This window comes from Camelus dromedarius, chromosome 5, assembly GCF_036321535.1.
Source record: "Camelus dromedarius isolate mCamDro1 chromosome 5, mCamDro1.pat, whole genome shotgun sequence".
Classification (NCBI taxonomy): domain Eukaryota; kingdom Metazoa; phylum Chordata; class Mammalia; order Artiodactyla; family Camelidae; genus Camelus; species Camelus dromedarius.
Genome location: NC_087440.1, coordinates 40,989,301 through 41,001,673, shown reverse-complemented (window position 1 = coordinate 41,001,673; position 12,373 = coordinate 40,989,301). Strand labels below are relative to the sequence as shown.

General features: G+C 35.5%; 1 protein-coding gene across 10 annotated transcripts in view; it reads left to right on the top strand.

Moving 5' to 3' along the window:
* The first annotated feature begins 327 nt into the window (after positions 1 to 327).
* The window catches only part of RALGAPA1 (Ral GTPase activating protein catalytic subunit alpha 1), a 204,683-nt gene continuing 192,637 nt past the window's right edge, over positions 328 to 12,373 (top strand). For 4 of the 10 annotated variants that reach the window (XM_010983795.3, XM_064485904.1, XM_064485903.1 and 1 more), the window contains exon 1: positions 333 to 915. In XM_010983795.3, the coding sequence (XP_010982097.2) occupies positions 810 to 915 (106 nt within the window). In that variant the 5' untranslated portion in view covers positions 333 to 809. Of the gene's footprint in view, positions 916 to 12,373 lie in introns of all 10 variants that reach the window. The other 6 variants (XM_064485901.1, XM_064485900.1, XM_064485899.1 and 3 more) reach the window with 3 other exon arrangements.

Here is a 12,373-nt window from a genome sequence, read left to right as displayed (position 1 = left end):
GAATTGACATCTAAAGTATACTGCACACCTGCTTTGATGTTTTGAACCTATATTCTTAAGTTACTTCTTAAGTTGTATAGTAAACAGCAGAGGCGGAGGACCTTTTTAAACAAAAACTGGTCTCGGAGTTTGGGAGGAGTCATCACGCTTACAATGGCGCACGCAGTAAATCCGTTTCCAGACTTTCTTGAGCTTTTCCTTTGGCTGCTTACAGAGGAAACCAAAGGAGATAAGGTCACGGGTGATCTCACGCTGGCATGACGTCAACTACCGTTTACGTCAGAAGGCGGTTGCCACGGGGACCATTCGCCACCGACGGCAAAGTCGTGAAACCCCATCACCACACTCTGTCTCCATGACGGCCTTTGCAGGGTCTAAGCTGCTAAAGAAGCTTTAACCTTAAGGGGGCCTCAGGGAGAGAGGAGTTGTGCGGCAGTTGCCGAGAGCCCCACCTCCGCGGCTCCGAGTCCTGGGCCCCGGCCTGTGGCGGCGAGCGGCGGCCGCAGGAAGCGGGCGGCGGCGGCGGCGGCGGGCAACCCGCCCGGGTCTCCGTCGCTCCGTGCAGGGCTGGAAGAGGGGATCCGCCATATTGGAGCCGGAGTCGAAGGTGCCTTGCTGCTGCCGCGCGAGGCTGGTGGAGGTGGCGGCCCTGGCCTGAATCTGGGAGGAGTCGGCTGCGCCGGGGCCCGCAAGGCTGCGGAGTGAATGAACGACTCACTCTAGTCTCCTCCCCGCCCACTCCCTCCACTTTCCACCGCGCGACCGGGCCGGGAGGGGCCGGAGTCGGCCGTGGCGGCGGCGGCCGCAGGATGTTCTCCAAGAAGCCACACGGGGACGTGAAGAAGTCTACCCAGAAGGTGCTAGACACTAAGAAGGACGCGCTGACCCGCCTCAAGCACCTGCGCATCGTCATAGGTGAGGGGCGAGGGGTGGCGGCCCCGGGAGGCCTGAGTTACCGGTCTTCCCTGTCCTGTGAACCCCTGGGGACTCTCTCCCCCGCCCTGGCGCCGTGCGGGAGTGGAGGACTAGGCGTCGCCTCTGCACGGACGCGGGAGGGCGGATAATTTGGGGAAGGGAACACTTGGCATTTGGCAAACGCTCATCACACAAACGCAGGGTTATCTAATTTTGAGTTAATAGCTCGAACTCATTAAAAAAATTGGTATTATTCTAAGAACTTAAATCATTTTTAGACTTTCGGGAGACTTAATGTTGCGGATAGTGGTGTTTATAGGATGTTTGTCAGATGACTACCGCCATCCCCACCCAAGTGAGAAAAAAGAAGAAAATTTCTTTCGGACAATATGAACCGTAGTCTTTGAAGTTTCTTGGCTAGGGAGGGCAAGGAGGAAGCAGTTTTACCTCTTTGGGAAGTGGGTGGTTCCCAAAAAGCTTGTGGGAGAGAGCCCAGCCCTTCTGTTAATGCACCTTGTTCATAATTACTGTCATTTAGAGGGGGAGGTATTATTAGTTATAGAAAACAAGATAATTTAAGGCTTCCTGTGCTTTTCTAGAATTACATAGAATTCTCTTTTTAATTGAAATTTTCTTACTGTCTGTTACCCTGTTTTGCTGGCTGACCAAACTGCTCTTGAGTTGTGAGCATAGTGTTAAACCATTTTTTTGGTAACCTGGTCGTTTCGTGGGCTAAGGGCTGTAATAATACTTATGGAACGTCTGGTATATTGTTTGGATCTTTTTAGATGAGTTCTTTAGGTGAAAAGGAAAGTTAGTTTCTGTGTTGATACAGAGAGTTAATGGCAGAACTGAGTTTGGAACCCAGATGGCTGAATCCTAGTTAAGAGTTTATCATTTCAAGCTCTCTTCCTAATGAATGTTTGTTTTGAAAAGTTACGTTTATTCAGTGATATAAGTCTCATATTTGAAGTGCATGTTTCTCTACTATATTGTTTACAGGTCCCAACAGGATACCGCCAACATTTGTATGGTGCTTTACTGTTTACAAAATTACTTCACCTAAATTGTAATCCTCATAATAATTCTAGAAGTAGATAAATTACTATCCTCCTTTTTTTTTTTTTTTTAACAAATGAGAAAGCTGAAGTTTGGGAAAGTTCAGTGGTCATCCAGCTACTAGGAGGTAAAGCCAGAACTTGAGCCCAGAGTTCATGTCTCTTGTTTTTTTTTACTGTTTCTACATTTATGGCAGCCAATCTGTATCACAAGTAAATTGTGTTAATTCCCGTGGAGTAGTAAGAAACTAATTAAATCCGGTTTTACTAGAAATGTGAAAAGATATTTTTTCAAGAAAATATGAATCTTCTAAATATGGTTGAGATTGTGATCTTTTAATTTTTGTTCTACTTGAGAATTTAGTCATTAAAGAAAAAAACCTGGCTGAGAGACTGAGACAGAAAGTTAATGTGTGGATGTAAGATTTATTACAGTAATGACAATTTGAAATTGAAGAGTAAATGGAATTAGACACCTACTTGGGACATACTGTAGGTTGGTTAATGGCAGAGCTATAAAGTTGAGTTCCAGTAGAGTACTGACATTTCCTAAGTTGACTGCCATAGTTCTTTATAGTTAAGGAATGACTCATATACACTTCTTTCGCATAGAAGTTTTTTCCCACCTGAGAGACATGGTCTAAATTAAGAGGTCATACATACCAAATATTTTGTAGGTCCTAGCTTTCTCAATTTGAAAACAATAGTTTAAAAGAAACCACCCTTTTACTTTTTAGCAATTTATGGGCTTTCAAAAAAAATGGAGCATATACTATAAACAAACATTTAAAATATCCTTAAGAACCTTCAAATGGAAGACATTGTTCTTTCGGAGTCCCTGCCCTGTGTGAATGAAGGAGGTCCATACAGAGAGATTACTACACTTACGTAGTTATAGAACAGTAGTTCTCAACCAGGGACAATTTTGCTCCCCTGAAGACAGTAAGAATGTCTGGAGACACTTTTGATTTTCACAATTGTGGAGAGGTGTTACTGGCATCTAGTGGGTAGCAGGTATGCTGCTGAACGTCTCAAAATGCACAGGATAATACTCTGTTCAATATTGTAGCCCCAAATGTCTGTAGTGCTGAGGTAACCTTGTCAAAACATAGAATAAGAAAAGATGAACCTCCAAATGCTATACTTGGCTCTAATATATTAATTAATTGAATAAAATATTCTGTATCTTTAAGTGGTTACCATTATTTTGCTTGAAATATGATTAATGTAATTCCTAAGAAGATAACTGGGAGAGTAGAATGACAAGGAGTGAAAATTATCTTTGAGGTCTCCCATTTTGCAGATGGGAGAGCCCCTTCAACTCCTTTTTGCAAGTCAGGTTTTACATAAACACTATGAGGAAACTAGTTCACAGAATAACGGGACATTGCCATACACAGGATTTTGATTTTTGTTTGGTCCCATCTAAACTATATTTTTAACCCTTAAATTGAACTGCCATTCACTCAGGGCATTTATTGGAGATTCAGTGCATCCAGTATGTGAGAACGGAAGCATCTGGTGTAAACATTTGTCCTTGTACGTGTTCCCACTGAAGGACATTTACCGAACTTGACTCTGAAACATTTAGATATAAATCTGTTTTTATTGATACTGCTGTAATTTAATTTGTGGAACTGGAAGTCAGAATTATTAAAAAATAGAAATAAAACCTTCCTAGTTCCTGAAGTTTCATGTTATCTACTCCTCTGCCCCCTTTTTTATAACTAATGGCCTTAAGATACTGATACTAAGTGAGTTCATAACTGTTTTAACTAAGTGGCTAACAACATAATGCTTGACATATAGTGGATATTGACTAAATGTTAATTTTCTTGTTTGGCAAGGTAACAGTTCAGTCATCTCAACTTAAAAAAAATGTGCTTATTTAGCTAATAAATATATTGATTATTGTTGGATCATTCTTTCTAATAGCTTTGGTGAGGTATAATTGGCAGACAATAAATCACATATTTAAAGCATGTAAGTGAATGCTTTTTAAAAACTGAAATATAGTTGATGTACAGTATATAAGTTCCAGGTGTACAATATAGTGATTCACAATTTTTAAAGATTATACTCCATTAATAGCTATAAAACACTACCTGTATTCCCCATGTTGTATAATATATTCTTGTTGCTTATTTTGTACATAATAGTTTGTGCCTCTTACATCCCTACCCCTGTATTGCCCCCTCCCTTTCCTTTCCCTGCTGGTAACCGCTAGTTTGCTCTCTATTTGGGAGTCTGCTTCTTTGTTCTATTCACTAGTTTGTTGTATTTTTTAGATTCCACATAAGAGTTATATCAGATAGTATTTGTCTTTCTCTGTCTGACTTATTTTGCTTATCATAATACCCTCCAAGTCTATCCATGTTGCTACAAATGGCAAAATTTCATTCTTTTTATGGCTGAGTAATATTCCATTGTGTATATACCCTACATCTTCTTTATCCATTCATCCATCGATGGGCCCTTAGGTTGCTTCCATGTCTTGGCAGTTGTAAATAATAACAATGCTATTTATGAACATTGGGGTAACTGATACTTTTTGACATTTGTATACCTTGTGAATTCATTATGACAATCAACATTAGGAACATATTCAGACAATAAGATAACAAACATATATAACCTCATAAAAAGTTTCCTTTTGCCCCTCCGTAGTCCATTCCTTTCACTTCTACTTAGCTGCTACCCAGCCACTTCCCTGATCAACCACTGATCTCTCCCTCTGTATTAGTTTGCATTTTTTAGAGTTATATATATATATATATTTCCATATATATGGAATGAACAGTATTTATTCTTTTTTGTTTGATTTCTTAAACTTAGCACATTTTGAAATTCTGTATTTGTTGTATGGTGATGGGTCTATAGTGCATTGCTTTTACTGTTGGGTAATATTCCATTGTCTCATTCACATGTTGATTGACATGTGGGTTATATTCGGTTTGGGGCTATTAAATATAAAACTGCTATAAGATGTACTCATTTTATACACGTATACTTTCTTTTCCCTTGGAATAATACCTAGGAGTGGAATGGATGGATCCTGTGGCATCTGTGTATTTTCTTTTTAGAGACTGATTTATTTATTTTTTTACCATTTTACATTCTCACCAGCAGTGTTTGAGAGCCCTGGTTCCTCTATAAATGCTCCAACACCACTTGGTATGATCAATTTTCTTAATTTCAGCCACTATAATAAGTTATGTGATGCTTACAATTAGTGTTTTCCTGATATCTAATAACATTGAGCTTGTACTTACTTGCCAATGTGTATCTTCTTTGATGAAGTGTCTGCTCAAATCTTTTACCTATTTTTAAATTGAGTTGTTTGCTTTCTTACTTAGTTTTGAAAATTCTTTATATAAAAATGCTTTATCAGATACATGATTTATAAAGATATTTTTTTCCCAGTCTTTGTATTGTCTTTTAATCCTCTTAACATTTTCTTTGAAGGAGTAGAAATTCCCAATTTTGGATGTATTTTTCCACCCCTTTCAACCTCTTTGTGTCCTTTTATCTAAATAGAGTATCTCTTTTTTTTTCTTTTTTCTTTTTTCTTTTTTATTTAATTTTTTTTCTTTCTTTCTTTCTTTCTTTTCTTTTCTTTCTTCCTTTCTTCCTTTCTTTCTTTCTTTCTTTCTTTCTTTCTTTCTTTCTTCCTTTCTTCCTTTCGGGGGATAAAAAACTTACTTAGTTTTTTAGAGGAGGTACTAGGGATTGAACCCAGGACCTTGTGTATGCTAAGCATGTGCTCTACCCCTTGAGCTGTACCCTCAACCCATATATCAACTTTTAATTTTATGGTTCATGCTTTTGGTGTTGTATCTGAAATCTTTGCTTCAGTCAAGCTCAGAGAAATATTCTATGTGTTCTTCCAGAAGTTTTATTATTTTAGGATCTATATTTAAGTCTGTGATCCATCTTGAGTTAATTTTGCAAATATGGTTTGAGGTATGGGTTGAAGTTTTTTTTTTTTTCTTATGGATATCCAAATGTTTCGGCACCATTTGTTGAAAAAGACTGCCCTTTCTCCACTGAATTGCCTTTGTGCTTTTTCCAAACTCAGTTGTCTGTATGTGTGTGGGCCTATTTTTGGACTCTCTTCTGTTTTGTTCCAGTGATCTATTTGCCTGTGTTGGTGCCAATACCACAGTGGTTTTGTTGTTGTTGTTGTTGTTGTTGTTACCTAACTTGGTGATAAATCTGAAATCAGATAGTATCGTCTCTCCAACTTTGTTCTTCCTTTTCAAAGGGTTTTTTTGGTGTGGGTGGGTGGGAGCTATACCAGGCCCTTTACCTTCCCAATATGAGTTTTAAGATGGCTTGCCAATTTCTAAAAATAAAACAAATAAAATAAAAAATTCTTGCTCACTGGGATTTTGATTGGGATTGTGATAAATCTATAGGTCAAAAATTGGCAATATTGAATTCTGACTCATGAACAATGTTTATTTCTTCATTATACATACAGCTTCTTTAATTTCTTTAGCAGTATTTTTGTAGTTTTTTCTTTTCTTTTCTTTTTTCTGAGTAAAGGTAGCTTTATTCAGAGAGATACATACTCCATATGCAAACTGTAAGCTGTTTCAGAAGGCAGGGGAAAGGCCACGAGGTGTGGGGTTTGGGTGCTCAGTTTAGAGTAGAATTAGATAGACATTCCTTAGAGTGCGGGCTGTCTTGGAAGGCCTGTTTTGGAGTTTTTGGTGTATAGGTCTTATACCTCCTTTGTCATTTATCTGTAAATATTTTCTACTTTTGATGCCCTTGTAAGTGGTATCTTCATGTCCATTTCTGATTGCTAGTATAAGGAAATACAATTGATTTTCCTATATTGAGCTTTATCCTGAAACCTTGCTAACCTTACTTTTTAGTTCTATTAGTATTTTATGGATTCCATTGGATTTTTTTTACATAGACAATATTGCTGTCTGTGAAAAAAGATAGTTTTACTTCTTTTTAATCAGAATGCCCTATTTCTTTTTCTTGTCTTATTGATCACATTAGAATCTTTAGCACAGTGGAGAGTAGGCGTGATGAGAATGGACATCCTTTTTTCCTTGATCTTAAGGGTAAAGAGATGAGTTTTTTCACCATACAATATGATGTTAATTGTAGATTTTTTTATATATGCCCTTTATCATATACAGTTGAAAAAGTTTTATTCTCTTTATAATTTGCTGAGAGTTTTCATTAAAAATGGATATTAGATTTGTCAAATGCTTTTTCTTTTGAGGTTTGCAGGTTAAAAAATGTTTTTCATTCTGTTAATGTAAATTATAATCATTGATTTTCTTTTTTTGCTTTTTTTAATTGAAATATAGTCAGTTTACAGTCTTATGTCAATTTCTGGTGCACTGCATAACGTTTCAGTCGTACATATACATATATATTCCTTTTCACATTCTTTCTCATTATAAGTTATTATAAGATACTGAATATGGTTCCCTGTGCTGTACAGTATAAATTTGTTATTTATCTGTTTTATATTTAGTAGTTAGTATCTGCAAATCTCAAACTCCCAGTTTATCCCTTCTTATGCCCTAGTCATTGATTTTCAAGTATTAAATCAACTCTGCAGTACTCTGCCAACCTACGTTGGTCATGGTATGTTGTCATTTTTATTTATTAGTAGATTTGATATCTAAAATGTTTATAATTTTGTAATTATGCTTATGAAGGATATTGGTCTGTACTTTTCTTGTAACTATTTGGATTTTTTAATAACAGATAATGTTAGCCTCATAGTATTAATTGAGAAGTATTCCTTTCTTTTCAGTTTTCTGGAAGTGTTCATGTAGAATTCATACTTTTTTTTTACTTAAATGTTTGGTAGAATTCACCAGTGAAGCCATCTAGATCTCAAGTTTTCTTTGAGGAAAGGTTTTTAAAATACTTTAGTAGGTAGCTATTATGGCTATTAGGGTTATCTATATCTTCTTAAGTGAACGTTGGTAGTTTTTGTCTTTTAAGGAATTTTCTTATTTCATATAAGTTGTCAAATTTATAGTTATAAAGTTGTTCATAATGCTTCCTTATTATCATTATAGAACCTGTGGTGATGTCACCCCTCTTATTCCTGATACTGATTTGTCTTTCTTTTCTTAATCAGTATGGCTAGAGGGTTATCACTTTTATTGCTCTGAAAAAACCAGTTTGTGATTTTATTGACTTTTCTCGATTTTTCTGCTTTTATATCATTGATTTCTGCTTTAGTCATATTTATTTTCTTTCTCTGCTTAGTTTTAGTTTACTTTGCTCTTTTTCTAGTTTTTTAAAGTGTAAACTGAGGTTATTGATTTGAGACTTTCTTTCTTTCTATATAGGCTTTTGGCGATGTAAATTTTCCCCTGAACAGCATCCCACGAATTATGATATTTTGTATGTTCATTTTCAGTTAGGTCCAAAATGCATTCTAACTTCCCTTTTGATTTCTTCTTTGATCTCTGGGTTATTTTCAAGTATGTTCTTTAGCTTCAAATATTGGTGGAATATCTTGATATCTTTCTGTTATTGATTCATTATAGTCAGAAAACATGTTTATGACTTAAGTTCTTTAAAATTTACTCAAATTTGATAGTCTAGAATATGTTTTAACTTGAATGTTCCACATGCACTTGAAAACAGTATATATTCTGCTGCTGTTGGCTTAAGTGTTCAAAAAATTTTCAGTTAGGACAAATTATTTGTTAGTGTGGTTCAAGCCTTCTATATCCTTGCTAAATTTCTGTCTCCTTGTTTTTCTGAATTATTGAGAGTAGAGGGCTGAAGTTTCTTACTGTGATTGAGGGGTTTGTCTATTTCTTTTTGCAATTCTATCAGATTTTGCTTAATGTATTTGGAAGCTCTGTTCTTAAGTGCCTAAACATTTAGGGTTATTATTTCCCCTTAATAAACTGACTTCTTTAGCATTATGAAATGATATCTTTGTTCCTGGTAACAGTCTTTGCTCTGAAATGTACTTTGATAGTAATATAGCCACTTCCACTTTCATTGACTATTATTACTAGGGTATAGTTTTTCCTGTCTTTTTAACCTATTTATATCTTTATATTTAAAGTGGATTTCTTGGTGGCAGCATATTTTTGAGTCTTAATTTGTACTCTAATCATCTCAGTCTTTAAATTGAGATTTTGGACAATGTATTTTTTTTTTCTTTGTCACTATACTGTGCATTGCATCCTCAGAACTTATTTATCTTGTGGCTAGAAATTATACCTTTTCACCGTTTTCACCCATTTTCCCCACCCCCACTCCCTGCCTCAATCACCATTCCATTGTGTTTCTATGAATTTGGGTTTTTTTAGACTTCACATGTGAGGACATATAGTATTTGTGTTTCTCTGTTTTATTCACTTAGCATAATGCCTTCAAAGTCCACCTCTGCTGTAGCAAATGACAGGATTTTCTTTTTCGTAGCCAAATAATATTCCATTGCATGTACATTTGTATGTGTCTCTGTATTTGTGTACATAGATACACACACACAAATATATATCACATTTTCTTTATCCATTCATCTGTTGTCAGACACTTAGGTTGTTTTCATGTCTTGGCTATTGTAAATAATGCTGCCGTAAACATGGGAGTACAGATACCTCTTCAAAGTAGTGACTTTGTTTCATTTGGGTACATACCCAGTGGTGGACTTGCTGGATCATGTGGTAGTTCTACTGTTAATTTATTGAGGAACTGCTGAACTGTGACTGCACAAATTTACGTTTCCACACAACTGATTTTTGTATATTAATTTTGTATCCCACAGTAGTACTGAATTCACTTACTAGTTCTAGTAGTTTTCTGCTGGAGTCTTTAGGGTTTTCTGTATATAAGATCATGTCATCTGCAAATAGAAACAGTTTTACTTCTTCCTTTCAAATTTGGTTGCCTTTTTTTCTTCTTGCCTAATTGCTCTGGCTAGGACTTTCAATACTGTCTTGAATAGAAGTGATGAGAGTGGGCTCCCTGATCTTGTTTCTGATCTTAGAAGAAAAGCTTTCAGCTTTTCACCATTGAGCATGATGTTATCATATATAACCTTTATTATGTGGAGGTCTTCCCTCTGTTCTTAGTTTGTTAAGAGTATTTATTGTGAATGGATACTGAGTTTTGTCAGATGCCTTTCTGTACCTATTGAGATGATCATATGATTTTTAACCTTTATTTTATTAATGTGGTGAATCACATCGGTTAATTTGTGGAAGTTGAACCACTTTTGCATGCCTGGAATAAATTCCACCTAATCGAGGTTATGATCTTTTTAATGTGTTGTTGCATTTGGTTTGCTAATATTTTGTTGAGGATTTTTGCATCTGTGTTTTTCAGGAATATTGGCTTGTTATTTTCTTTCTTGTAATGTCTTTGTCTGGTTTTGTTATCATGGTAATACTGGCTTTGCAAACTGAGTTTGGAGGTATTCTCTTTGTTTCCATTATATGGAAGAATTTAAGAAGGATTGGTATTAATTCTTTAAATGTTCGGTAGAATTTGCCAGTGAAGCCAACTGGTCCTGGGCTTTTCTCTTGGGAGGTTTTTGATTACTAATTCAGTCTCCATGCTTGTAATTGTTCTGTTCAAATTCAGACCAATAACTTGTCATTCAGATCTGTATGAGATGCATATAATGTCATTGATTTGCTTGAGTTTGATTTAGGTTTGTGTCTTTTATCTTGCCATTTGTTTTCTATTTGGCCTATCTGTTCTTAGTTCTTTTTTTTTCCCCCTTTTTTGGCCTTTTTTTCTGTAAGAGTTGAATAAATTTATGATTTAAAAAATTCTTTTACTATCTTATTAGCTATAATCTTTTATTATTTTAATGATTTATAGTATATAACTTACCAGAATCTACTATTAAGTGATATTATACCACTTCTTATACTGTATAAGAACTTTACAAGAATGTACTTTCATTCCCTCTCCTAGCCTTTATACTTTTCTGATTATACATTAATTTATACAAGTTGTAAACCTAACAGTATATTATTTTGTTTAAACAAGAAGTATCTTTTAAATACTTTTGAATAATGAGAAAAAGACATATTAACTCATGTAGTGCCATTTTCAGCATTCTTCATTACTTTGCAGAGAAAGATATTTCTTTTGAGCCAGCATCATTTTGGTTTTGATTGCAGGACTTTTTCTTTAACATTTCTTCTGCAATGACAGTCTGCTGCTGATGGATTCTTCATGCTTTTGTTTGTGTGAAAAAGCCTTTATTTTTCCTTCTATTTTGGAAGATATTTTGCTGTGATTAGAATTCTAGGTTGATAGCTTTCTTCCTTTGTCTTTTAAGGATTTTTCTCCACTGTCTCTTTGCTTGCATTGTTTCTGATAAGAAGCCTGCTATCATCCTTGTCTTATTCTGTATAACATCGTTTTTCTTCGTTTTCTGGCTACTTTCAGGATTTTCTCTTCATCATTGATTTTCAGCAATTTGATTATGATGTGTCATGGTGTAGTTTTCTTACTATTTCTTGCTTGTGGCTCACTGAGATTTTTAGATTTGTGGGTTTAGAGTTTTCATGAAGTTTGGGAAATTTTTGACCATTTTCCCCCACTTATTTCTCACCTCCTTTCTTTTTGGAATTTCATTTATTGGCATATTAAAAAGTGTTAATATCAGATTAGTATATTAGGATGTATTATTAGTATATTGGAAGCTCTCTTAGTTTTTTGAAAAGTACTGATACTCTTTTTGTTTTTTTGGATTCTTTTTTCTGTGTTTTATCTTGTATAGTCCCTATTGCTACTCTTCAAATTCACTAGTTTTTTCTTTTACTACATGCAATCTGCCATTGATCCCATCTAATTTATTTTTCATGTCAGACATTGTAATTTTTATCTAGTTCATTTTGTGTGTGTGTGAATAAAATTGTATTATCTATATTGTATATCTTGCTTCTTGAACATATGGAATATAAGTGAAATAACTTACTGTCATCTCTGCTCATTCCAGTGTCTCTGTCTATTCTGGGTCAGTTTCAGTTAGCTGATTATTCTCCTCATCCTGGGTTGTTTTCCTGCTTCTTTGTATGCTGAGTAGTCTTTGGGTGTCTCATACTGTGAATTTCACCTTCTTAGCTTTTGGTTATTTTTGTATTTCTATAAATTCTTGAGCTTTTTTCTGGGCTGCTGTTCATTTACTTGAAAACAGTTCAGTCATTTTGGGTCTTGCTTTTATGGTTTGTTGAGAGGGTCCATCTAGGGATAATTATTACCTACTATGAGGCAATAACTTTCTGAGTATTCTATCCAGTGCCCCAAATTATGAGTTTTTTTCTTGTAGCCCAGCTCTTATGAACCCGCACTGTTCCTGTCTTATGTAAGCATCTGATATTTTTCTCTCAAGTTCTCTCGCATAGTTCTTTTTCCTGACTTGGGAAGTTTCCTTG